General features: G+C 44.8%; 1 protein-coding gene across 1 annotated transcript in view; it reads right to left on the bottom strand.

Annotated features, from left to right (window-relative positions):
* Nucleotides 1–2,576: 2,576 nt before the first annotated feature.
* Nucleotides 2,577–27,678, bottom strand: part of ACAD9 (acyl-CoA dehydrogenase family member 9) — a 344,154-nt gene continuing 319,052 nt past the window's right edge. The window contains exons 16-18 of the mRNA XM_085624840.1: nt 13,557–13,685; nt 11,722–11,794; nt 2,577–3,853 (exon numbers count right to left, since the gene is read on the bottom strand). Of these exons, the coding sequence (XP_085480966.1) occupies nt 3,753–3,853; nt 11,722–11,794; nt 13,557–13,685 (303 nt within the window). The 3' untranslated portion in view covers nt 2,577–3,752. The remainder of the gene's footprint in view (nt 3,854–11,721; nt 11,795–13,556; nt 13,686–27,678) is intronic.

Raw genomic sequence — 27,678 nt, 5'->3', positions numbered from 1 at the left:
GTTCAGTGACTGAGGTTGACTTACTGAAGGGGTGATCCACGCCACACACTGCTGCACACTGCTGCATTACTCACTGCTGCATGCTGCACGACACTGCTGCACGCCACACACTGCTGCACGCCACACACTGCTGCACGCCGCACACTGCTGCACGCCGCACACTGCTGCACTCCACACACTGCTGCACTCCACACACTGCTGCACTCCACACACTGCTGCACTCCACACACTGCTTTTATGCGAGTTAATGCTACTGACATTGTAAATGACAATGCCTTTTATTTGTTTTAAAACCAAAACCTAAATAAAAGGCATTGTAATTTTACAATGCCAATAGCTCAAACTCTTATAAATGCGAGACCTATTGCATTGCAAATGCTTGTTTTAATTAAAGGCCCCAGTGATCCCACATGGCCGTATTTTTTTTTTTAAATAATGGGGAGGGAGGCTGCGTGCCCCCCCTCCCCGAGCCTTGTTAGGCCCTGGGGATCCCAGGGCGATTACTAAAAATTAAGGGGAGCGGGGGCCGTCCTGCCCCCTCCCCTTCCAAGCTGTTATCAGCCCCGGGGACCCCATCCATCAGGGCCCACCTCTCTTAAAAGTGGGTGCCCTAGTACCCACCATAAACTTGTTGGAGGCCGTAGGGGGGAGCCCCAGCCAGCTCCCCGCATGCAGCTGGAGCTGGCATTGCCCCTGCCCGGAGGGAGCAGCTACTAATGCTGCTTACTCCGAGTCGGTGCAATATTTTGACCGGTTTCCCTGCCCGCATCACTGCAGACAGGGAAACACATCAAAAGTAATCTCCCAACGTGCAGGAGCATTTTCAAAGTTCTCACCGGCTGGGAGCATTTTTTAAAGCTCCTGCGACTTGTATTTGCTCCAGTGTGGCTGGATGTTTAAAGATGATCCTGCCAAGCGGGAGTAAACACAGGTTTCCCTGCCCATGCCGGTGCGAAAGTGAAACCCCCTTGTCCCGGGTGTGGGCTCCCTGGGACTTAGCTAGCATGCCGGACCCAGGGGATGGAGTTGTGGGGCCATTAGAGGCCCAGGGAGGGGGCCGCGTGCCCCCCTTTCCCCAAACGAGACGCTGGGCCCCAAGGTATGGGGTCCCCAGTGCAGAATTCAGCCCAGTAAGGGGAGGCGCGTGAACCTCCCCCTAAATAAAACATCAGGTCTTGGTGTCCCGTGGGTCATATCCCTGGGCCATATTCAGCCAGGGGAAGGGAGTTGCGTGCCCCCCTCCCATCTAAAAAGGATGCCAGGCCATCAATGTGGGCACGGATCAGACCAAAAGTCTGCTACAAGCCGGCAGGAGCATTTTTAAACCTTGACGGGAGATTAAAATATGCTTCTGTCAAGTGGGAGCAAACACAAGTTTCTCTGCCCGTGCCGGGATGGGCAGGGAAACCACTATGTCCTGGGGGTGGCCTCCCCGGGACACAGAATGAGCCAGCCCTGGGGTGGCCCCCCGGGGCCATAGAAGGCTCAGGGAGCCCCCTTCCCCATTTATAGTATTTTGGCCCTGGCCTGGACTCCCTGGGGCCTTTGGAGACACGGGGGTGGGGGGTCACGTCCCTCCTATAATTTTAATGAATTTTGGCCCCAGGGAGAATTCCTCGGGCTTTTAGAGTCTCAGGTAGGGGGCACGCAGCCCTTCTCCCCATTTTGAGAAATTGTGGTACCAGAGGTGGGCTCCTTGGGGTCTCTGATGGCTCAGGGAGGCAGCCCGCAGCAATGATTTGTTTAAACCCCAGAGTGCTCCGTGTTCCTTGGGAAACTTGGTGGTGGTGATTATATCGTGCAGTTGCTAGTACGTATGGATGCACCCGCTCTGAAAAGTATTCAGCTGCATTTTAGTGACATTTGGTGAAATATACGCAGCGAGACCGCATATGCCGAGAAGAAGAGGCAAAGGAGCCAATATCAATCGTCATTTATGAAAATGAAGAGCCCAAGTCACTGACCGAGTGTCTGCGAGCGTGCCTTTCCTAATGAGACAATTATGGCTGAGCGAGGGGAACAGAATACTAATTGTTGAGTGGCATCGTTCCCTATTTAATCAAGTTCTGACAAAAATCTGGATGTACTTTACCCAGTGAAGTGCACTGTGGGACTTGTGCACAATGCAGTTGTAACACACCTACTGCAGGACAATCAACAAATGGGTGTGACAGTTGGATATATAAAATCTGACAATGGCAATCCACTCACCTGTAATTTGCTTGAAAAAGACTTGATGTCGAAACGCGGCTGACTGTGAATGGTAATAAACTGGATTTGTGTAAACCTGAGAGTGGTCTGTGTTCCTTGGGAACCTTGGTGGTGGAGATTATAATGTGCAGTCACTAGTAAGTATGGATGCACTCACTCAGAAATGTGTTCAGCTGCATTTTAGTGTCTTTTGTACATTACCTTTGGTTAGCATGGAACAGCAGGTTGAATAGTGGTGAATTCTTGTGTAAAAGCGGGGTCACATTAGAAGGCAGATACTATGGATTTACTTTGCAACCTGAACAGTAATTAATAGAGATAATCCTTCTTTTGTTTTTTAGATGAAACCGAGTGAGGACAAAGGGTTTTTAAAAAATTACTTTAATTCAAAAAGACGTGATGTTTTAACATCTGTATTATTGTTGTAAGATTTTTTTTGTCTCTAATCTTTGTGGTTTGTAAAAACTTAAAGCTGAATTCACAAATCTTATTCAATTGAAAATATGACTATGGGAGACTTTTTTGACAAGCTTACTCTAGAAAAGCGATCATTTTCAAATTCAAGTAAGTCTATGTCTAAACAAACATGCATTAAATGATTCATATTGGAACTCGAAACAGACTTCTAGCAACATTGCTGCATTAAAAATGGTAAGAAGAAAAGGTAAGGCTCTCACCTTAAGTAACAGTAAAACAGGAGAAGGTAAAATTTAGACAAAGAACAGTCCACAGTTTGACAATCTATAGCGAATAGGAAGATTGTTAATATCTTAATGATATAAGCCAAAATAGCTGATCTAATTCCACAGAAGATCTTTTGATGACTGACTGGTTCCTATTCAAAAGTCTAGAAAAGTATTCATTTTGTCTAATTCTTAGCTGGAGTATGAGTTCTTGCAGCATTTATAAATCATTCATGCTATTAGGAACCATACAAACATTTTTGACTGTCAATAAAATATTCTTAGCTGCCACATCCAACCATCTGCACACCAAAAATTTAAAGTATGCCAGTCTACTATAACCTTCTTTACAATACATTTGTGCATTACACTTGCCAGTTAAAAGTCAATATTTTGACATCTATTAGGTGTTAATGTAAAAACTGGCCAACTATGCCAATGTGACCGGTATGCATGTATCAAGCTTACAACAGATTTTATAAGTATTTCCCTACAAGTGAGAACCAATAACACAAAATTAGTATAATGACATGATGAATCCAAGACAAAACTCTTTTGTAAAATGAACACTTAACAGAAGAGAGAAATTATTTTTATTTTCAAAAAAATCTGTTTTGCAGCAATCCGGTTTATACACTTCATAGAAAAATGTTAACACTAACAATATAAATATTGATAAAATAAGTTATTAATCAGTGTTACGGTTTTTGATTGGCAGTTCTGGGTGCAAACAGGAGGATAGACTTTGCCATTGCTAGAAATCATTTAATTTAAGAATGTTTATCAGATGCCAGTATGTTTTTTTCTGCATGTACAGAAATTGTTTAGCAAAGGATTGTCTTGTCAAGTATCTTCTCATTAGAATGTCCTATCTAGAGGATGGGAACATGTGTAGGATCTGTTCTCCAGGATCAGCTTAGCAATTTTTTTGACACTGTCGTCCGTGTTTTCAGGGGAATCTAAAATTAAAAACAATATATTTATAGAAATATATTAATAGATCCAGGATTACATCAGACTTCCGTTTAAAGAAATAATATAGGCATACCGTGCAACTGCTAGATTAAGATAATATCACATGCACAATATTCTCAGTGAGATAAAACTAATACAAGAGACTAAAAAAGATTTGGGATGAAACAAGACCTCAAAAAGTAGCATCAACTGCATGCATTTACTTTATCTCAGTTATCTGGTAAGGCACAAGTGCTGCACACCATATAGAGGGCATACTAGGGAACAGCAAAACAGCCTAGCCTAACATCATACCAATATCCTACTTACATCACAACAGTATCATGAAGAGAAAACACACAAATAATCCTCCAGGAGAAACACAATACCAGAATATTCTAGAGCTTCGAGCCTTACAACCACAATTCAGTCAAATATACCTGTAAAACAATTATGTTACTTACCCTGTAAACATCTGTTCCTTGCATGGAGTGATGTAGATTCACATGTTTTGCATACTCCTGCTATCTAGTTTTGGGTCCGGATATGGGCAAGTTGTCTTTCTTCGAAGAAGTCTTTCGAGTCACAAGTTTGAGTGATTCCTCCTCCTTGTGATAATGTGCATGGGCATCAACTCCATTGTGAAGGTTTTCCCGCAGGCGGGTGAGAATGGAGAGTAAAGTAAGCGAAAGTAAACAACTGTCCATGCATATGAAAAGGTAAAGATAAAATGCAATGGCCACAGATGTCAAGGGAGGGAGCATGTGAATCTACAGCACTAAATGCCACAAACAGATGTTATAGGGTAAGTAAGAATCCGTTCGAGGCATGTGTGGCTGTAAATACACGATTTGCATAGACTGTAAAGCAGTGCCCTCAGAAGTGGTGGCTAACCTGTGGGTGTTGAAGTTGTTTAAAAGAGTGTAGCCTGATCTACATTAGCTTGTTGGCGTGCTAGAACATCCACACAATAATGTTTAGCGAAGGTGTGTGGTGTAGACCATGTAGCTGCTTTGCATACGTTAGCTGTTGGGATGTAGCCTAAGAAAGCCATATAAGCCCCTATCTTTGGAGTAGAGTGTGCCCTAGAGGCCATCTGTAAAATTCTCTTGGCTTTCACATAACATGTTTGAATGCACTCCACTATCCATCTGGCAATCCCTGATTTGGATATAGGATTTCTTTTATTTTCAAAAAGTTGTAATTCGATCACTGTAGCACATAAGGGCGCTTTTGAAATCTAATGTATCAAGAGGCCTTTCCGCAACAGAGTCTGGTTGAGGGGGAAAAAACTGGCAACTCGATTGATTGAGGTTGGAGACATCCTTTGGAAGGAATTTGGGGTTGCTGCAAAGAACTAACTTGTCCTAACACGTTGAAGTGAGGTAATTAAAAATGCAATTTTCCCAGAAAATGACAAGTATGTAGGGGTTCAAATGGAGGACCCATCAGTTGTGTGAGAACAATGTTAACATTTCAGGAAGGTGCCAGAGGAACCCCGGGTGGAATCACTCTTTTAAGTCCTTCTATGAAGGATTTAATGACTGGTATTTTGAACAAAGAGAGATGTTGTCTATTCTGCAGATAGGCAGCTATTGTAGCAAGATGCAATCTTATGAAAGTGACGTGAATGCGAGCCTAGAGAGTTGTAAATGAAGCAGGTAACAATGTTTTGTATTGTGGCATTGAATGGATTATTTTGTTTAGTATGACAATACAAAGAAATCCTTTTCATTTAGCTGTGCAGCATACTCTAGTGGTAGGCCTACGGGCTTCTTTGAGAATGGTCATAAATTCAGGCAGGAGATTGCGGTAACCAAATTCTATGACCTCAGAAGGCGGATTGCTAGGATAAGTGCCTTGGCATCTGGGCGCATGATTTCTCCATGGTTCCGAGTGAGAAGGTGCAGCCTGCTGGGAAACTTCTTGAGAGGTCTAGTAGTGTTGTGAACCAGGGCTGATGGGCCGATGTGGGAGCCACTAGTAGGAGTGTGAAAGATGTTTGCCTAAAATTACGAACCTTAAATGGAAGGAGATGGAGAGGCGAAAAGCGGTGGCAAACAGCCTTGACCAGTTCGTCAATAGAGCACTGCGCTTGGATAGTGGGTGAGGGAACCCGGAGGCGAAATCTAGGCATTTAGCGTTGGCTGTGGCTGCAAACAGATCTATTTGAGGGAATCCCCACCTGTGGAAGTACAGGAGGAGGGCTTGTGGGTGGAGTTCACATTCGTGGACTTGTTGTCGCATCCACTGAAGCGGCCGGCAAAATAGTCTGTTCCTGGGAGGCGTTCCACTAATAGATGAACGTTGTGATGTAGAGCCCAGCGCCAAAAGATCTTACATAGGCGGGCTAACTGCGGAGAATGTGTCGCCCCCCCGCCACCGGATTTTGTAGATAGTACATGGCTGTCATATTGTCCGTCCGGACTAGGACAACCTTGCCGATCAGGTGAGGTATGAATGATTTCAATGCTAGATGAACAGCTTGAAGCTCTAGGTATTTGATGTAGAGTTTCTGGTGATTGGCGTCCCCAAAGACCCTGTACTGTGAGATCCTGCAAGTGTGCACCCAAGCCTGTGAGTGGTGCGTCCATTATCGAAGTGATGTGGGGAACAGGGTCCAGGAAAGGCCACCCTTGTAACACGTTGTTGGTTTCCACCAATGAAGAGAAGGATGAGTGCGGTGGTCTATCAACACTAGATCGTCTAATTGACCCTGCGCTAGGCATTCCTGTAACAGAAGTATGTGTAGTAATGCATACGGTACTATGGCAATGCAGGAAGCCATCATACCTTGGAGCCGCATGACTGTTCTCACAGTAAGCGTTGATTGGTCTGGAAGTGGGATATCAACGTCTGGACATTTTGGATTCGTGCAAACTTGGGATAGGCTAATTCTACTTGTGTGTTTAGAGTAGATCCTATACAAGTTTGAACCTGCAGAGGTTGAAGGTGAGATTTGGCGACACAAACGGTGAAACCTAAGCAATGGATCTGATCTATGGGAGCTTGAGTATGTTGCCATCACTGATGACAGGGGCTGGCATAGATAAGCCAATTGTCCAGATATGGGAACACATGGAAGTTTTGTCTGTGTAGATGGGCTGCTACCACTGCTAGGCACTAGGTGAATACCCTGAAAGGGAGGACTTTGAACTGATAACGTTTGCCGGCTATCACAAATGTTTGGGATCTGTGATGTACTGGGTGTATTGGTATGTGAAAATAGGCATCCTTTAGATCTAATGCTGCTAGAAAGTCGCCTTGTTGGAGAAGTAGGAATCATGTCTTGGAGAGTGACCATATGGAACTGCTCTGACAGGATGTACTGGTCTAGGGGCCTGAGTGTTTGAAATGAAAATGTCCAACACTCACTGGTCTGATGAAATTGATGGCAATGTGGGTAGAAAATCCTGAAAACCACCCGACAGGTGTTTTCTGTGGTGGAGAGGGCAGTCATTGTTTGGCAGTGGGTGTTGCACAGTATGAGGAAGCACCTTTGCCTCTACCCTTGGCATGGTTTCTCCTGAAGTAACCGCTTGGAGAGGCATGTCGACTTAGATTACGATGGTAAGAGGTGGAGGTGTTCGAAGAGGGGGTTTTGGAACCTCCACGATAGTGGAGTGGCGAAAGGAGCCACAGGGAGTAGGTATTTGAACGGCCCCATTGCTTTCGCCATCTGTGTCTTTTTCAATTTTCTTTAAGGTCTGGTAAACCTCGAGACCAAATAGATGTTCTTTGTCAAAGGGTACATTAAGGAGATTCTGCTGCACCTCTGGTTTAAAACCAGAAATACCAAGCCATGCACGGCGTTGAAGCAAAATGCTGGTATTGATGGCTCTGGCTGCATTGTCAGCAGAGTCTAGGGCACAGCATATGGAGGTATTGGATATTAGCTTTCCTTCTGAGACAAGTTCTTGCCGTATCTTTCCATGCTCTTCTGGGAGATATTGGAGCAGGTCCTCAATCTCAATCCAGTGAGCACATTTATAGTGAGCCAGCAAGCCCATTCAGTTGGCAATAACCAATGATTGGCAGATTGTGACGCAACCCTTTTCCCTGCCGTATCAATGCACTTGTTCTCTTTGTTAGGCGTCAGCTCCGCTAGCTTAGGAGTTAGCCCACTTGCGATCAGTGGTAATCACTAGCGAGTCTGGTGGTACCTGGCCCTTAATGTATATGGGATCAGATGGGGAGGCCTTATATTTTTTATCTACTCTGGGTGCTATAACCCTTGCACTAATATGGTCTTAAAAAATGTCCCCACTGTGTCGTCGGAATACTGAGTAGCCCTATAGGTAGATGAAAGGGTCAAAAAGAGGAAATCCTCTTCTAAGGGTTCCTTGAGGAGCTGTACATCATGAAAGGCAGGAGCTCTACTGATTAACTCCTGATATGCTGTTGAGTTGTCAAGAGGGGCGGGATACAAGTCTGGGTCTGTGTCTCCTGGAGGGTCAATATCATAGGTGTCCCGGGGTCCGGTGTCCCAAGGGAATTGTGTCCTCCACTGTGCCCACCGGTATCATACTGTGCAGATCCCTGAGGTGAAATGTCTAGCGTGTCACCAACAGAGTGTGGTGTAGAAGGGGAGTCTAGTGGTGGTGGAGAAGGAGGCAAAGGGCTAGTGGCTTTGTCTGATTTTTTCCCTGTCTTTGTTGGTACCGGTGAGTCAAGAGCCTCAGATACAGCCGGTTTGAGACTGGATGTGAATTTGTTTTTGTCTAGCATCCAGCTTTTCCTAGAGTCTATGAAGAATGGGGTCCACTGGCTTGCCGGAATCAGGTTCTGAAGCGAACTTCAAAACTTTTGGATCCGACCCACGTTTAAGTTTCAGCACCAAAGTTTACTCTGTGTCCAAGCGGTAGCCACTTATGGTCGGTTCGGCACTGAGATGTTCCATGCCAAAGGCTTCAGCTTTAGTTGGTGATTCGGCATCAAGCCGGAGGTCAGAGCGATCGAACCAGTTGCTCAGTGCTGACCATGACCAGAAGTCAGAGGCGGCCTCTTGATCAAGACGGTCCGAGTGCCTCTTGGAGTGTTCAACAGTGCTGAGGGACAGGGCGTACAATACTCATGGGTTGTTGAGCCGGTGTGACTTCCTCCATCTCCAGGTCGACCCTGAGGTTGGAGTCAGAACAGCCCTCAACGGAGAACACATCTTCCGCAACCGATGGTTGAGGGTGTTTGTGTTCCTGGATGTCTTTATAGCTGAAGATGTGTGAATGTCCTTGATGCTTCTCTCCTGCATCTTAAACCGACGTGCTCAAATGTCTTTCAGGGTTTTCTTGGAGAGGAAGGAGCAACAGGTTTCACAATTCGCCTCTCTGTGTCCTAGTGACAAACACAGAGTACAGACCCGATGTAAGTTGGTCCTGGGATATTTCAAGTAGCAGCAAGGGCAGTAACGGAAGAGCTTCCTTTCCATCACTGGCAGGGGAATATCTGGAGAACCTGACCGGCGAGGCTCTGTAGGGGCCGCGGTCGAAGCACATCGACTCGACAATCGATGTAGCTATACCTCAACACGCAGAATGGGAAACCCGAGCAAAACAATACCAATGTAGGTGAGAGGTTTGCACAAACCTAAAAAAGCGCACCGTAACTGCCTCGAACCGGAGCACAGGCACACACGTCCGAAACCGACAGCTGAAATAAAATCTAAAAATTGAGTTGATGCCCATGCACATTATCACAAGGAGGACTCACTCAAACTCGGTACTCGAAAGAACTCTGTCAAAGAAAAATAACTTGCACACATCCGGACCCAACAATAGATGGCAAGAGTATGCAAAGCATGTGTATCTACAGCCACACATGCCTCAAATAAAGATACCACCAAACCCTGGCCCTTTCTAGACTTGGGGACTGACTTAGAGTTTGGTAGACAGGTTACTCCCTCACAAATGTGATGGATATTCCGCCTTCTTATTACAACTGTATCGTACCCTATGGCACTGGTAATAAGGCGAACAGGATATCGGTCACGTTTGTGAAGGAGTGCTCATCTGCCAAACTCTAAACCGGGCCATTAATTACTCATGATCACTGTTGAGTCCCACCATCTCATCTTGAACATTACTTGCCACAGTAAACAACTGTGAAAAATCACAAAACGTTGCACTGTTTATGACTTATAAAGATATAATTTCTTGCCCTAGTAATTCTTGTTCATGTCTTTTCAATTGAGGTAACCATAAAACCTGCAGACATCGGGGTATTTGACCTTTTGAGAAAAATAACATATATTGACCGACTGCGAGCTGAGCATGGTGACATCTTTTTGAACAAGGTGACAAACCATCTACAGGAGAGAATCAAAAATGTCCACAAACTGTTTGTAGAACTTATTACAAAAACTATCCTCGTACATCAGCTTTCCTATAACAGGCTCATGGGTTTCTGCCAATGGTATTTTAAAGACACCCATGAATATCAGTTGGTATTTTGGAAAATAAAATAATTTCCATTTATTTTGTAATCTGATCAATGACCGAAGGAAAACAATCCTCCTATAGTTTGGGGAAAACCCTGACAAAATGTCTGCATCTCTTTCTTATGTTTGAGTCTTTAGTTTTATTTTTTTATGCAAATTTAGCCATCTTCAGTTCAATGTTAGCAGTCTTATTATTTCTGAGTGCAAATTCTGTTACATCAATGGTAAAGAGGCTTTGTTTTAACTGAACTTTTTGTATACTTTGTTTAAAAAAAAAAGATTTTATATGACCATTTATAATAACATCTGCTCTGTGCAATTCAAACAAGTCTTTCAATTCACCTTGTATGGGCTTGATAGCTGCTTTCAGTTTGCACACCTAAAACGAAGTGGAATCTCTGATTTCAACCTGGAAAACCCTAAGCACAGATTTGTTGATTAAGGTTGGCTTGTGGTTTTAGAATTTCCTGATTTTCTCCAATATCTGCTGATTAAACTGGGCTTAAGTCATCCACATCTACTTCAATGTTAAGATGGATTAACATTCATACACTAGGCTCAGTCCCAGAGTGCTCAAGCAGTCTTAGGAGTGGCTTGAGGGGGGCGAGAAGTCACGCGTGGAGATTAATTTAATGAAAAATAACATTTTAAAACTTGCCTTCGCCTCTAGTACCGGACTCCCACGTCACGTCTCCTGCTCTCTCTCTGCTCACAGGAAGCAGAAGCAGGCAGCCTCCCTCTTCTCCCCTAAGCCAATCACAACGCTGCAATGGCAGCGTTGTGATTAGCTACGACGCCGTCCATACAGACATCTATAGGGAGGCAGTTTTCTCCATGCAGGCTGCATGCACCCTACATAGAGAAAACGGGAGAGCGCTCATGACTGGTTTGGTCGGCCCGGGAGCCGACCAAACAGTCACTGCCCATAACATTGGGCTAGCCACTCCTCCCCGACCCGTCCCCAACCAAGCATACCCTTCTTCTGCTTTCTCGCACTGCAAGAAGCAGAAACGTAAAGTGGTATTTATACCATTTTATGTTTCTGCTTCTCGCACTGCGAGAAAGCAGTGAGACGACGATCCGACGCCCACATGGAGGAGCCGCCCCTGGTATCATATCTCTGGAATACTGTACCATCTACAATGAGGAAGCCAGAGGGTGGTTACCAATTGAGTAACAATCTTAAAATCGTATTAAAAATTACTAGACGCATTCTCTCTCCTTCTGCTGAATTCCCACTCGAGCCCCACTTAAATAAAAGTCATACTCTGTCTTCAATCTGTGTATACAGCCTAACGATCTGCTTCTCTGTACCTTCTCTAATCTTTGTGCCACCCAACTTGCTTTTTCTTACTTGCATAGTGCTCTGAGGGGGCAGTTTGGCGACATATAGACACTTCATAAAACTCCTTCAGTAAATAACTAAATTAAAAATCTTACTTTTGTCTAACTGAGCCATGAGGTAGTTATTCTTGAAAAACGTCTCGGTACAGAACATATTTGTAAGCAGCACCTGAGAAAACAACAAAGTTGACATTAGAAGGTACAGTCAAATGTATATTTACACCTAACCCACACAGGCAGTTTTAGAATACGTGAAAAAAACCAGAATACATTCGTTGGTTTCCGAGAAACAGAATACATTCAGTGGTTTCCAATACCCAAGAGTACAATAACAATAAAAAAACACCAAGACCTAAATTATATACGCCACTGTTACCTCTTTATAAAGACTTCCCAGTTTTTAGGGGAAAATACAAAACTGAATCGAGTTAGGGCAGCATGTATAAAAATTCACTTTCTGCTCTGAAATCCTAACGCCTGGGGATATCCTTCACATCATACTCGCAGCGTTCTTATTTTCGTGCTTACTCTTGCATGCTTCATTTTTGGTTGATAAATGGGTTTTTTAAAATACACAACCATTGTAGTAAGATGTTATTTTCCAATACATTAAAGCCTTTCTGTTCAGAGCAAACTTTTTTGTGGGTTCTAACCGATTTCACTAGCATAATGTAGTGTGGTCGACTGGGATGTTGGGTTCTGCGCACTTAAAATTGATAACATATCTGAGCTAGCTGGGCTACATGCACATACATCCCCTAAGATGCCCACATCATACATTAATGCAAGAAGAAAGATAGTCGAGAAATCTAGGTAACGGGACATCAGATGGACAAAATACCTCGGAAACAGCTAACAATGAAAGAAAGTTATCTCCATTTGTTTAAGGATCATTTAACACATCCTACCTAGTTGAATCCATTTTGGTACCATCATCGTAGTTTTTTTATTTTTATTGTTCGGATATATTTTAATTAAACATAATCAAACACTAACAAAATACGTCAAAGACTAACTTTCTATCCACTGGTCATATAAACCTCTGGTCACTGAAGCTAGTTACTGCACAGTAGCCCAGGCCCTGGTTTTGTCCTGGACCGATTCTTTCTATTTTGTCTCTCAAAATCCCTACTGACACACTTTGCACACCTTCAGGTTTTTATAACTTGCGCACCTCTGTACACAGTGTATTTAACTCAGTAGCAACACTACATAAACCATACCTCGCGCTTTCTCCATGCACTGCTTAGACCTTTTCTATTATATCACTTTTACCATTTAAAAGAATAGTATTTATAATAATAGTTATGGCATCGAAATCACTTCTTCTGTGAGAACAACAGTGCTTGATAGAATGGTGAGTTTTAGTTAATGTAGTGTGGTTACGAAGTTGAATACACTGTGTATGGAGGTACACAAGTTATAATTATTTTAAAGTAAATTATAAATTATGAAGTTATACATTTTCAAAATTACATTTATGTGTAGTTGACATTTGGTTTGTAGTTAACTAATAAATAAAGCTATATAAATTTAAAGGAGGTGCGTAATTTATATATTTAAGGTATAACTATACCTTTAGATGGTATAGGAAGTATACATAAAGCTTTCCTAAGTATAAAAAGGGTTTAACCTTTGGTTTTCTCATTGAATTTCAATGGCTTATTTTATTTTGTAATAAAAATGTGTTGTAAATTGAAGAGTTTACTGTCATTGAGTGGTGTGTCATTAAGTGGAGTGTGGTACGGAAGAGTGGAGGAGAGTGTCGTACATTGTACTGTCATAAGAAGCTAGTGGGGTGGAGTACATTCGTGCACCCCCCCCCCTAACCCCCCCCCCCCCAACCGCACTGGCTTCTGAAACACTCATTGATTTCTTGTTGACGGAGTCATGTATTCTTACAATAGAGGTATATTAGATGTGATACTTACTTCATGGTCATGATTGCGAAGCCCAATACTGATGGACCGACTTGCCCTGGACAAGACTGCGGTCATTGCATATAGATTAATAACAATATCTGCCACTCTCTTCAAAGCCAACTGTTCGTCCACTATCGTCTGCAGAGTTAAGCACAAAATTAAACCTTATTTATCACCACATTATCACTGGGGTTTGTCTTAGAAGATATCAGAGTTTAAAAAGGTGGTGCCATACCATGAACCACAGTAACATATTAGCTAGAGCCTAGAAAGGTTCTGGAGAAATACTGTGAATAAAGGCACACCCAAGGAAACTGTGGCTATCGTCGCTGCTCACAGAAGGCTAAGCTGTCTGACAACAGTTGGAGAAAGTTACTAAACTCACCTGTAAATTGTACATTATTTAAACACACTGATGAGACTGGGTTGCATGCGCCACAACTTCCTAAGGGAAACATTTTGCCAAGCAATTAAAGTGCATTTTTGACTGACCAGGAAAACAGAACACAGCAAAAAGATAGACAAAACCTATTTAAACTTACGCAAATAAATCTTTCACTACTGTTCCATGCAAAAGACGTGCAATCAATTTTATGTTTGGATTTGTATGACCCATATAGTAGACGACGTAGACGCTTTCTGGATTAAGAAGGTTAGGACTGGTTAAGCGACAGACATTTCTTGTGTATAGGGTTCATTTTCAGGAAAGCAAAGTGATAGGTGAAGTGCAACAAGGAATGCTCTATGGTAAAACATGCCGGTTTGTAAGTGACACCACATCCACCAGAGCGCGACACACCAGCAGGAGCAGAACATTAAGCATGGTTTTGAAAAAATTGAAAAGTGGGATTACGAGGATGTACATTTAGTTCACTACAGTAAAGTACAAGTTACTTTGGCACTGCACTTTCTGGTGGATACTCTAGCTAACCAACCTCGCTGCACTCCATCTGTTTAGATTCAGAAAGGTGCCTCTTTGCAGGCCACCATATCAGAACCCAAGGAAAACTGAACAAAAGGATGAGCTTGGCTTAGTTAAAAAGTGGATGGCATCAATCACTCTTTCCTATAGCCATACACTGTAAACTGAGAAGAGGAACCAAAACTTGCTCATGTTACAAACAATGCTCAAGTGCTCAGCAGAGAACTTTAAGGACCCAGTGAAAGTTAGGGTTGTTACACCATGGCTGGAGAAAAAAAAATTCAAACCTGAACTGAAACAAATAGTTTATTCAAGGCTGCGTGCTCCAAGACTCTCTAGTGGTAAGCACAGCCCAAACAAGGGCCCGCATGTAAAACATAGGAAAGACACTGGCCGCTGACTAAAGAATAAAGATCAACCAAAAAGAAAAGGTAGTACGCTGGGTGAGACAATGCAGTGGCATATTGTTGATTCCTTGTCCTTTATGGCACAAAAGGCAAGAGCTGGAAGAATTGTTGCAACATCTCCCTGATTCGCACAGGAAGATAGTAAAGGAGATCTTTTAGGTGGGAAAAATCATCTCGAATGGCTTCCCAAAGTGGGTCTCAGAACAGCTCCCAGGCAAATCAACATATGTATCCCACTGCACTGTCATGCTTGGCTCAGGATCTCTGGCTTTCAGCCAAAGACTTAGCAACATCTCATGGGTTTACCCTTTGATGACCAGCCCCTAATCAGACCTCACGTTGGTGAGATGTTAGAAAAAATACAATAGGAAGTAGCCAAAGCCATATGTGTTCTCCAACATCAACAGAAAAAAAAGGCTTTTCAGCAGATACAAACCCACCCACACTTAACAATGAGCCAGCATATCAAGACAACCGTTCAGGAAAGCCAGCAGCAGTTCAACTACGGACAATATTCCAGAAGAGCCTTGCACAGCAAGGCTGGCCCAAAGCCAGAGATGTTCAAGAAAGAGGCATCTCTGCCACCAATTATCTTCCACACATCCTTGTCAAATATTCACCACCTGTCGGGTGAAGAATGTGATTGTACCTCCTCCAATGGGAGGATATAAGCTCGGATCAGTGAGTGCTATCCACAACTGCCTACAATTAATTTCCAGAATTTCACATCAACCCTCCAAATTGCACACCCCCACAAAATCAAAACTGACCACCAAAAGCTCTTGTTAGAAGAGGTGCGAGCTCAGGGGCATCAAAAGAATTAGTGCCATTACACCAACAGGGATAAATGGTGTATTCCTTGGACTCTCAAATTGCCAAAAAGAATGAAACAATGCACCCTCTCCTGGATCTACAAGAGCTCAACTACTACATCACATCCAACCACTTCTAAGTGACAGCCTATCAGGGCATCACTCGGATTCTGAAAATCATGGACACATAGTGATGCTTGATCAAACATCAACATAAGTCAACATACCCTGGCATTTCTGTGAACCACAGTCAAGGCAGTGACAGGGAAAGCTCATCACTGCAATGTTAGATTGATGGCATTTCAAAGGCGGCTTTCTCTTTACTAGCCTAAGTGTCCTCTGACAATGCAAAGATGGACTACTTTAGTGGAGCAGGCAATCTGAAGTATTTATCTGTGCCAAAGCTTTCGATCAAATCTGATATATTGATGTGCTGTCCTAAACCAAATGCGTGGTCAGTAAAAGAAAATTAGCTTTGGGACTCAACTCTGGGTCGATTCTACCAAACAGCGCCAGACACAGGTAGATAAGTTGTTAAACACCAATTTCTGGGAAGCGTTTAAAGAGACCTTCCTGTCAAGTAAGTAGTAAGCCTTTTCCTGCTGGCCATTAGTTATTCGCTCAACAAAATCTGATTCCCATTTGTCATAGAATGAAATGTCACACTGCAAGCCAAGCATGCAGCAACAGAATGTTTAGGTTAGTAATCGTCTTGCATGCTCTCCCAGCTGTAGAACACAATTGTGTGACCTCCTTGGGGAACACAGACTATCTCGGCAAGTCCAGTTGTCACTGGAGCATAATACCCAAATAACTCCTCCACCGGTTTGAGGGAGATGCAAGTGCCATCAGAGAGTTTCTGGGACATTAAAGTCAAGCTTTCTGCAGCAAACCTGTTCTGATGGATACTTCTAACTGCAGATTCCTCACTTTATAATTATTCCTAGGCGCTAGAGTAGGTCCAGAAAAAAGTCATAAAGTGCTTTGGCGCATCAGTAGGTGGAGCAGTGCGACTCCACATCAATGCTGTTCTGCTCCGAGAGTAACGAGCTGAGCCACATATAAGCATCACTAATGCATGCTGACATCAGTTCCTTTCAGGGAATTCTGTCAGGTAGGCGAGACCTAAAAATGTGACCCCTAACCAGCGCTAAAAGGTTATGACTCTTGCATTTAAAATTAAATGGGGATTAATTACTTTATACAGCCACAAGTTCTTTGTTATGTGCGTATAATGACTTGTTCAGTAAAGCAGCACAGCAATAAACTGTTTCCAAATCTTTTGAGATCAACAGCTGCCGAGAATGGCTACTAGCAGCTCAAAAATGGTGGTGCTCCAAAATATTTGCATACATGTACTATGCGAGCAGTATATTATATAGTTATGTGGCTCTTTCTTTCACCACCCACAGAAGGTTTAAAAATGAAAATGTAGTGACACTTGCTTTCTCTCCTTTTATGTTGTCCATGTCTGGTGTATACGCCAAGGAAACAAGTATGTACTGCAAATAATTTTGGGGCCATTTATGTATTACTAAAATATAAATTATGAAATATTAAAATAAGTTCCATTGTACATATTTGCCAAATTGGCAAATCTGGAGTTAATTCCATTCAGGTAAGCACCCCACACCAATGTGGGCCAAATTACTCTGGTTATTTCTCCTCCACAATACAACACATTCCGCAGAAACCGAAGGAAAAAACAGGAGGAAGTTTGTGTCCTGAGTTTGTGAGGGTTAGGACAAATGTGGCGTGTGTGTTTGTCCTAAAGAACAAGTTACTTACCATCAGTAATGCGTTTTCTTGTAGAAATTTGTAAGGAAATGCTTCTTTTAGTATGGCCACTCAAGTTTTTGAACTGATGCTGCTGGTTTTCGACTCGAGTGTACGGAGGCCTGCTAACCGGACCTCAGTGCCTGTGCCTTTACCGTTAAACTGATACGTCGAACTGTTGGGGACACGAGTAAAACGTGACTCCCAGCTTGCCATTTGCTGGCTGGCAGAGCAGTTGAACTGCTGGCCCGACTTTGCCATTTAACGCAATGGCAAAGCCAGACTTCCACCTGGTATACGTGTACTCGAGGACGCTAAGAGGAAGACTGATGCGACCACGCCACTACGAATTAAGGCTACAGACCATCACTCTGGATCGGTTTCCTTGTGGGACTCATCGCAACGGTTCGTCCACCTGCATTTCGTGTGGGTTGGAATTATCACCACACTTTAATAATTTATCAACTCAGAAATCAGGAGCCTTGAAAAGGTCGCGGGGCCAATCCCCATGTTGACGACGAAACACGTGTTGGCTTGGCTTGTTAACCTGTATATAAAGACAGGACAAAATGATCTACCTAAAAAAGAGGAATAAAAGAACAAAAGAAACGTGTTCTAAACACTTGTGGCAATGTTTTGACTTACTGAAGCTACAGCTGTCATATCCTTATACGTATTGTATGCTGGGGCTGTTGTTTTGTATCACAGGTGTGGCACAGGCTGCACTAATTAGGGGAGGCTGGTGGTTCTCTCCACCTTACAGCACCTTTAAACGAATACTTATATACACATTGATAGTGGATGACATCACCTTTGTAGCGCCGTTTCCCTAAAAATTTACCACTGCTCAATCATTTTTTCACGCCTAGTTGGAGAGTACAGAGTTACACTCTGACCCATCAGCTATGCTAACTATGGATTGGTGCGACCAAAGTGGGTCATCCAAGGTATCAAACAACTAGTTACATTAAGCCCAACTTGATTCTCAGGTCAAAATGAATGTAACAGGTAGCAGTGGGCAACGTTAGCAAAGTTTGCCACGTTGTTGCCCTTAGACCCGTGTGCCCTTGCTGGTTGCACACAGGGCCCTGTAGCCGAGACAGCTTTCTTTCCTCCTGGGAAGACGTGCCAACGACTCCTAGGAAAGAATACAATAAGGGGCCTCCTGTGGAATGAGGTGCCATCTCCCTCCTGCAGGAAGCCATACGGACATGGACCAAAAGGGGAGCTTCAAAGGAGAAGCCTCCTTTGAAAATTAACTGGGTAACATTTGGGAGAGAGGCTCCTCCACTGTTCACAGACAGGCTGGCACTTGGGACAGGAGAGGGGAAACCAGTCACCAAACTGGTTTTCTATGGGTGTGCAGCCCCCTTAGTAGCCACACCTCTAAGTTGGGCTAGGAAGCTCCACACGCCAGGAGAGGGGTCCTACCATACTGGAAGTGGCCAGAATGGATGGTGCATCCTGGGATGCTCAGATGCCACACTTTGCAGGAAGTGGTCATTAGGTGAGAGGGAACATGATAGCTCATTGGCACTCAACCACATCATACCTTGAGGGCACTTTGAGCATAAATAGGGCACCCCTGACACCACGAACTCAGATCTCAACTGGACAGATGACCAAAGATGGATTAGGCTAAAAGTGCATAAACAGGAGGAGGAGCAAAGCTTAATATTATGCAAGAAACTGCATTGTGCGAAGGATTGGTGTGTTCAGAAGAAAGGCAGCAAAGCAGATAAGTCTGAGGTACTCTAATTAGTAGCCCTGCCATACCATTTATCACCTTGACACCCTGCCAGGAACAAAGAGGGTCCCTTAAACTAAAGTGAATATGTACCAAGAGCAGAGGGAGCAAGAGTTTCATATAGTGCAAAAAGCGGATTCTCTCAAACATTAGCACCTTAGTGTGGCCATGAAAAACTGCAGAATGGCAGGGTCTAAAGAGCCTTTGCCAGACCCCCGTCCCCTGGCAATTAGAGAGACAAAGTGCTTCATACAGTGCAGAAAGATGTTCCATGCAAAGGCTGACACCTAAGCGTGACCACAGTAAAGTAGCAAGAGTGCAAGGTCTAAAGGGTGCAAAATTCCCCGACCTGTAAAAAGGAGTGTCAATTAATGCAAAGCACACAAGGTGAAAATGGATAGTTAAAGCCAAAAATAACAAAAGATTATCCAAAAGAGATATACTATCATTGGAGCGAGAAGGGGTGGAGGGGAACATCAATATGATGAGGTAATAAGACTTATTTTACACAGCGGAGTACTCAAGCAGTAGACATACCAATGCTTACCCCTCTCCCACATGCGTTCCCACAGTTAGTCCGAGGGCTCCTTGGCCGGACCATTGTCATGATTCAGGATTCCTGCGGAAATTAAATTTACTTTAAATTGGGATTTATATAGCGCATGGCTACCCAGAGGCTTCCCCGTGCTGACGATAAGAGCTGTGGTGAGAGACAGAGCTCCTTAGTGGCTAAGCAGGAAAAGCCAGGTCTTCAACTTTTTCCTAAATATCAGTTTATTTTGCGGTCCTCTAAGGGGGAGCTCATTCCACAATTTTGGGATCAGGTGAGAGAAGGATATGCCTAACCATCTCGATTTTTTAATACTAGTGGTACTGAGGAGGTGTGAGTGAGAGGACCTTAATGATCTCGTGGGGGCATATACCGAGATCAGATGTCTGAGTTTTTGTGGGCCTCTGTTATTTACTGCCCTGTGAGCGATACAAAGGGCTTTGAATTTTACCCTAGATGCGATTGGAAGCCAGTGAAGTAGTTTCAGGGATTCTCTTACTGGCGAGTGTCTATAGAGCTTGAGCAGGAGCCTAGCTGCCGCGTTCTGCACCGTCTGGAGCCTCTTGATCACATACTTGGGGGAACCTTAGTAAAGAGAGTTCCCATAGTCCAGACGGGAGACTATCAAAGACTGCAGGACGGTTTTGCTAGGTTGCTCCAGGATAAGTTCCAATATCTTTCTGAGCATCCTCAGACGTCTGAAGCAAATACCCTACAATTTGTTTGCCTGTTCGTTCATAGAGAGTGCACTATCAAGCCTAGGTTTTTTACCACTAGTTTAGGGACTAGAGAGTCACCCATGCAAGGAGGCCAGCTGTTTAGTGGCCTGGGGATGGCCTTGCTGCCTAAGATCATGAGTTCGGTCTTTTCGCCGTTCAGTTTTAGATAGCTGTTTGACATCCAATGAGCCAGTTTATTAAGGCAGGGACCCAATAGACAGTTTCCCTGATTGTGATCTTGGGGCAGGGCGACGATCTGCTGTGTGTCATCAGCATACAATATGCCTAGGATGCCAGATTCATGTGCGATGGTGGCAAGCTGTCTAACATATATATTAAATAAGGTAGAGCTAAGGGAAGAGCCCTGCAGCACTCCAGATTTCAAAGGCAGGCTGTCCGAAAGGCAGTCCTGACCCATGACTTGGAGCGACCGGTCATCTAGGAAGGAGCATAGCCACTCCATGGCTTTGCCCTGGATACCTGCTTCCTTCATTCTGTTTTTTAGTATGGCGTGGTTGACGGTATCAAACGGCGCGCTAAGATCAAGCAATATGATTGCATCTGACCCTCCGTTGTCTAGTAAAGCTTTAAGTTCCTCGGTGTCTACCAGGAGTGCTGCTTCAGTGCTGTGAAGGGCGTGGAAACCCATCTGCGTGGGGTGGAGAAACACGTTCTCCTCTAGGTATTTAACTAAGGTTTGGTTGACGTGCCTTTCCAGGAGTTTGCCAAGGAGAGGCAGAAGGGCGATGGGTCGCAGGTTGCCCAGTATGCCAGGGACCAGCTGTTTTTTTTTTTACGATAGGTTTTATTATGGCATGTTTCCAGGCCAGGGGACCGATCCTGACCCAAGTGACTTATTGAGGATTTTCACTAGAGGGGGGAGGATGGGCTCCGTCATCTTGAGAATAGCGTGCGAAGGTGCAGAGTCCCGCGGGGAGCCTGATTTGACAGATTTGAGCAACTTGAGAGTGGCTTCCTCATCAAGGCAAGGGAATTGTGTTAAGACTGGGGGCAGAGGCTGGGACACTGACCATGTGGGACTCTACTTGGGCAGGCGGATAGCGGTCTAAAACAGATCATAGATGTCGGTCACTTTCTTGTGAAAGAATGACGCTATTTGGTTGCATCTTTCTATCGAGGCCTTAGCAGAGCCAGTCATTTCTTGAGGGGTGGTCAGATTTTGGACTACTCTGAAGAGCTCCTTAGGGGAGTTAAGAGCCTGGTTGATTTTCTTCTCCTAAAATTGAGCTTGTGCCAGTTTTAGTTCTTTATGGTAGCATCTGATTGAGGCTTTATAATTATTTTTTTTTTTATCAGGTTCGAAGTCTTTTCTCCAGTCCCTTTCTGATCTCTTACAGTGCTTCTTCAATAAAAGCAAATGATTATTGAACCATGGAGCTTTCCTGGTCTGGTGTGGTTGTTTGGGCGTTTTTTCAGTGGGGCACAGGTCTCTAGAGACTGGCAGATCCAGTTTTCCCATTGTTTGAAGTCATCTTCTGGACCAAGGTCCAGATTGGGCAAAGAGTTTCAGGGCATTTGACCGGAGATCTGGGTCGATCTGTGACCAATTCCTAGTTATGGTGGACTTGACCTTGCCTTTAATCTGTCTAGCCGGTTTGGAAAGCCCAAATCGGATGAGACAGTGGTCGGACCATGGAACGGGAATGACATCTGACACCGTGACTAGGGGATCATTTGAGAAAATAAGGTCCAGGCTATGTTCTTTTTTGTGAGTAGGTGCAGAAACCAGTTGGGTAAATTGAAGGGCCTCCAAGTCATCTCGAAGTCTTTTAACAAAAGGGGCATTCAGTAATTCAAAGTGAAGATTGAAATCGCCTAGCAGAGTAATGGAGTTTTTTGCTAGTGATAAGGAAGCTAAAATGTCAGGCAGAGCCTCTAGGAACGTAGAGCAGAGGCCTGGCGGTCTATAGACAATAATGCCAGAGTAGGTACAGGAGGGCAAGAGATTGATGTGAAACTGCACACTTTCACAGTCTGGCAGAGCGAGTGGGGATGAGGAGTAGCTGAAGGTGGTTTTTAGAATAATGGCAATTCCACCCCCCCGGTTTTTTATCTCAATCTAATCTACGGATGTGGTATCCTGGGGGAGTGCCAGGTTAATAAACGGTCCAGAGCTACCCTTGAGCAAAGTTTCGGTAATAAATAATACATCAGATGAGTCTTCTTCTAACAGGTTCCTGATATCAATGGCATGTCTAGGGATTGATCGGGCGTTGATCAGTCCGAGACGCCAAACGGAATCTTGGTAATTGAAGGGCCTTGAATGCTTATCCTTAAAAGAGAGTGTCTTGAATCCACATTGCTGACAGTCTCCACTGGGCCCAGGAAGCTTTGTGGGATTAAACCACAGTTCACATGGAGGGAGTATTGAGGGCCTGATCCCTAGGAGTTGAGTAGTTGTACCTGCCTGCCGTTGAAGGATCAGGGTTCCTGGCCCCGTTCGGGATCGGAGGGGAAGTAGTCCGTTATCAGCTTTTGAGTAGATATGATGAGAATCAGTATATTGGGGTCAAAGCTGATCCCTGAGTTCCTTGACAAATTTCCCACACCTTCATAAGGCTCTTATACAGTTTGGATTAAACATAACGAAGAAGCCTCCAGGCAGGTGCGAACTGCCTGATTCAGGTCTCTTGGTTTCAACACAGACCTCCTGAAGGCGTCCAGCTTGGGGCAACAATGCAGCCATGATTTCCGCATACATTTGCATACCCTGCACGCCCTCTCTCCCTGGTAGGCCCAAGCCAGGTTGAAATCAGCCACTAGTAGCCCTAACAGGTGCATTTACAGAATGTCCCTGCGTGACTTTCCATTGATGGTCTCTGATAAGTATGGTTGTGGCTTCCCTACCAAATCTGAGTTATTCAAGGGAAGCGAAATAACAGAGAACCGTATGAAGATATATCCTGTTGATTTGAAGGTAATTTTAATTGCCTATTGATTATCCCTTTCCAGGCCATGTAAGAGACGACGTCTGATTTTAACGCAGACTCTTCAATTTGGAAGGAGGTAATGGCTTTTTGTGCTTGCTGGTGCCAAGGATTGCCTGGGCTCTCGAATATCCCTTTAAGGCAGGCTTTGGTTGGTGCTTTCAGGACCAGACTGTAATATTTCACTATATCTGACTTACAGACTAAAGTTTGTCTCAGCAGCCAAATTTCAGTCAGAGTTTTGTCCAGCAGATGTGACGAGGCAGTTGGGCTATTTTCTTATAGCAAGTGACTGTGCTTGCTCTTGACTAGAAGCACAGGCCCTGGAGAAGGTCTGGTGACTATTCTGAAGTGCAGGGAGAAGGGTCACATTTGCAACTAAAGTATAGGGGCTGCTGAGGCACTTTTTAGTTTCGTATTCAGACAATTGAGACGGTAGGTAATAGCTGTGCCTCTCTTTTTCAGGGAGGCTATGTGGGTAGCTGGTTTGGAACTCTCTGTAAACCAAACGCCCAGGTAGTTAAACTTTCTTGCTGATTTGATGATCTTGCTCCCCATGCAAGATGCTTCTTGTTTCTGCAGTAGCCGCAGATCAGGACCTTGGTCTTGTCTTGGTTTATTGTGAGATTTATTTACCATTGTATATGTAGAGGCTGCTCAGGGCTCGTTGTTTGTCGACTTGGGTATTACCACTATATCATCTGCATATGGCAGGATATGTAGTTTGGATTGGCCTACTCTCGGAGGAACCTGACAGCCACTCTCCAAGGCTTTTCTCAGATCTGCTGTACATAGATTAAAGAGGAGGGGTGCACAAATGTAGACCTGATTCAGCCCGTCCCGAGTGGCAAATTTAGGAGTAGCAGTATGAGGACCCGTTCTTACTCGTACCCACGTGTGGGAGTACAGGACAGTAGTAGTTTCGAAGACACCCCACACACATGTAGTTTTCTCCTTAGCATGGGGTGATCTACCTTGCCAAACGTGGCACTATAGTCAATAAAGCAGAAGAAGGGTGGTAGCTATTTTTCTGGACTGCTTAATGGCTCAGGGCTGCAAGTGCGGTGATACTATCCATTGTTGATGCAGCGGCTCAAAACCCAGTCTGGAAAAAAGGCAGAGCATCGTTTTCCGCGACCGAGGCCACTAGCTGTTTGAGGAGTATTCTAGAAAACCACATGGTGTCCTGTTGCTCCAGCCAGATCCAGAGGTGCAGGGCCTCCTGGCACAGAGTCCACAAACCCACTCCACCCAGTTTGTTGCAATACCACATGGAGGTAGTTTTGTCTGTCAACACCTGAACCAGCCTTCCCTTGGTTTTTACCATTGTATATGTCAAGGAGTAAGGCTTTCCATACCAAGTGAATTGCCCTCTGCACCAGATTGATCTGGGGCTGGGACTCCGTCGGAGACAAGAGTCCTCTGATCTCCACCTCTCCCAGGTGGCCACTCCAACCCAGAATCAAAGCGGGGGTCATCTCTGTTAGCTCAGAGTGGGGTAAGGATCTGTAGCTGGTCAAACTGAGGTTCGATTGCCAGCACTACGATCTTTTGCAGTCCCCTTTGAAATCTGGACCAGGTTGAAGAGATTCCTCTGATGCTGTGCCCACTGGGCCTTCAGGTCCCACTGCAGAGCCCTCATGTACCATCAGACGTGCTTCACAAGCAGGGTTCAGGAGGACATCAGACCCCACTGCCTAACAGTCAGTCTCAAGGACAGAGGATGAAACATTGGTATCACAGCCTGAATGTCATGGACACTCAGCTACAGAGGAAAGGTGTGAAATCCACTGTGTCCAGAATAGTACTGATGAAGGGGAGCACCTGAGGAGGCAGGTGGGACTTCAGCATGTAGCGAATTGAGGACGTTCATCATAATCTGGAGGTTGCCTGGGGCGAACTGCCTTCAGCAGCCAGTCGCTGAGGTAGGCAGAAGACTGGGACTTCTGCAGAGTTGCAACCAGCACACTACTTTCAAGATCAACCAGGGGCAATGGTGAGGCCAATGGGGACCACAGTGAAGTGGAAATGCGTCCTGAAAGTTCAACGCTACCATCTGGCATCAAGGGTGCAGCGATGGCAAACCATGCGCCAAAGTGAGCATCTTAAATGTCTCTTTCTTCAGCAAGGCAATGAGGTGACACAGCTTTACCGTGGGGCAGAGGCGTTTGTCTTTTTTTGGTACCAGAAAGTAGAGGGAATAGCAACCATGTCCTACTTCTGGCACCCTCTTGATGGCTTCTTTAGGCAAAAGAGCCTGCACTTTGTGATGGAGCAAGAATGGAAAGTCCTCTATCAGCAGTTCTGGAGATGGTGACAAAGGCAGAAGGGTTTCCACTGAACAATTTGAAGCACCCACTTGTTTGATAGTATACCTTGCCATTGGGGCAAATGGTGCTTGATTCTGTCACAAACAGCATGGCTGTGATGTGTGGAGGTTATTCTACTGAGTCCGGAGGGTATTCTACTGAGTGTTAGAGGCAGAGGTGGATCCAGAGGGCCCAACTGCTGTTGGGAGAAAGCTCGCTGGCAGTACCACTGCTGGGGCACCTCTCTGCTCCGTGGTGTCAGGATTGCAGAAAACGGACTCAGGAGTGCCGAGAACGGATCCAACATGGCGGCACGCTATCGTGCATGCGCGAAGAAGTCAGGCAAGTAGAAAAGCCTGACTTCCTGTAACCTCGAGGCTTCGCGTTCTTGTGTTGCCCCGCAGGTGGATTATTAACTTCCTGTTTCTAACTCGGACTTCTGAAAGTCTTCTACCCACGGATTTGCGACCCTGTCCTCCGTTTCCTGATCTTTTTTGCCTTTAGCTGTGAACCAAAGGATCAGCTATTTTCCAGAGCTCTGGCTACTCGGGTATTCCCCTTTCCTTTTTTTTGGTTATTTCTCTACGCGCTTGGAGTATCTGCATAGCATCCGGCTCCGTTTGTTCGGAGGTTACGCGGGATGTTGTTTGCTCCGCCCGCCTTTCCGGATGTTTTCCCGTGGACCGGCCGGGTTTAACAACTCCTGTTTCTAGTCCTTGGACTCTCTGACAGACTGGTAAAGCACTCTGCTCTCTACAAGTGTCCCTCCTTCGTTGCTACCCTTCTCGTCTTGTGTTGCTTTCCCTGGAACAAGTCATCACCATTGAATCGTATGCTGTGTGGACTTGGTGTGAAGCTTCTCTTCGGAACTTGTTGGGACTCTGATTCATCGCTGGACTCCTTCCATTTGTGTTACGGTAACTGCGTAGTGGGTATAAGGGGTAATATAGCCTAACTCTGTTACAGTGCTTATCTCATTGTTGTCTCTATTATAGGAACATTGTTGCTTATTGAAGATGTGACATGTTTCATGGTATCTGTGACCTTCCCGGCTTTGTTAACCCTGTGCCTTTCCTGTCTAAAAACTCCGGATGACTCTACACCATTTTTTGCCCCTTTGAGATAGACACAGTTCAGGTGCTAGGTATTTACACATTTTAGATTATCCACTTTCTATCCAGTTTGGTCTATTTATACCTACTCACTCTGTCTTTGTCCTTTTCCAGAAACCAAAGTCCCCCACACACGCTGATGAAGTGAAGACTGCAGCTCCAGGGATTGTTACCCCTCTCTTGTTCCTTGTTGTGTTTCCCTTGTTTCCCCTATTACCAGTGGGCTCTAGGGTTCAATAGAGACACTAGGTGGTGGTGGAAGGTTGGGACCTTTACGATAGTATCCTGAAACTCCGTGGCGCTCCTGCAGGATTTTCTACCGTTAAGGTTGTTACACATGGGGCCTGAAGGAGAGCCAGAGGAAGCAGGGGCCCAAAAATGGAGTGCAGGGCCACATAAAACTCCTTAAGTTAGGCAGGGGTCGCTCCTGTGAGTCAGGGAGGTGTGGAATGGCCCTGGCCTCGCGCTCTGCCAAAGGAGTGCAGGATCAGAGCCTAGAACCACAAGATCGATAAGGAAATTGCAAAGTGCTCCAACTTCTTCTTGTGTTTCTTTGACTTACCCGACTTTGAGGATGACCAATCGAGAGACCGACTACGTGTCCAGGCCTTGGATCTTCATTGTGAGCAATGTGGTACCTTCTTGTGCTGCACCTCTAGGAGATTTATGGCTCGATCCCAGCATAACATTGACAGTCTGTACAGGCCCTGGAGTTGTGGTCCGACCCTTGACGCCACAGGCAGACCACGTGGGGGATCAGAAATAGACATCTGTCTGTGACATTTTCCACAAGGCATAAAACTAATTGGATTGTTAGAGGAAATGTCCC

Source organism: Triturus cristatus, chromosome 9 (genome assembly GCF_964204655.1).
Source record: "Triturus cristatus chromosome 9, aTriCri1.1, whole genome shotgun sequence".
NCBI lineage: Eukaryota > Metazoa > Chordata > Amphibia > Caudata > Salamandridae > Triturus > Triturus cristatus.
This window is presented reverse-complemented; position numbering and strand designations above follow the sequence as displayed.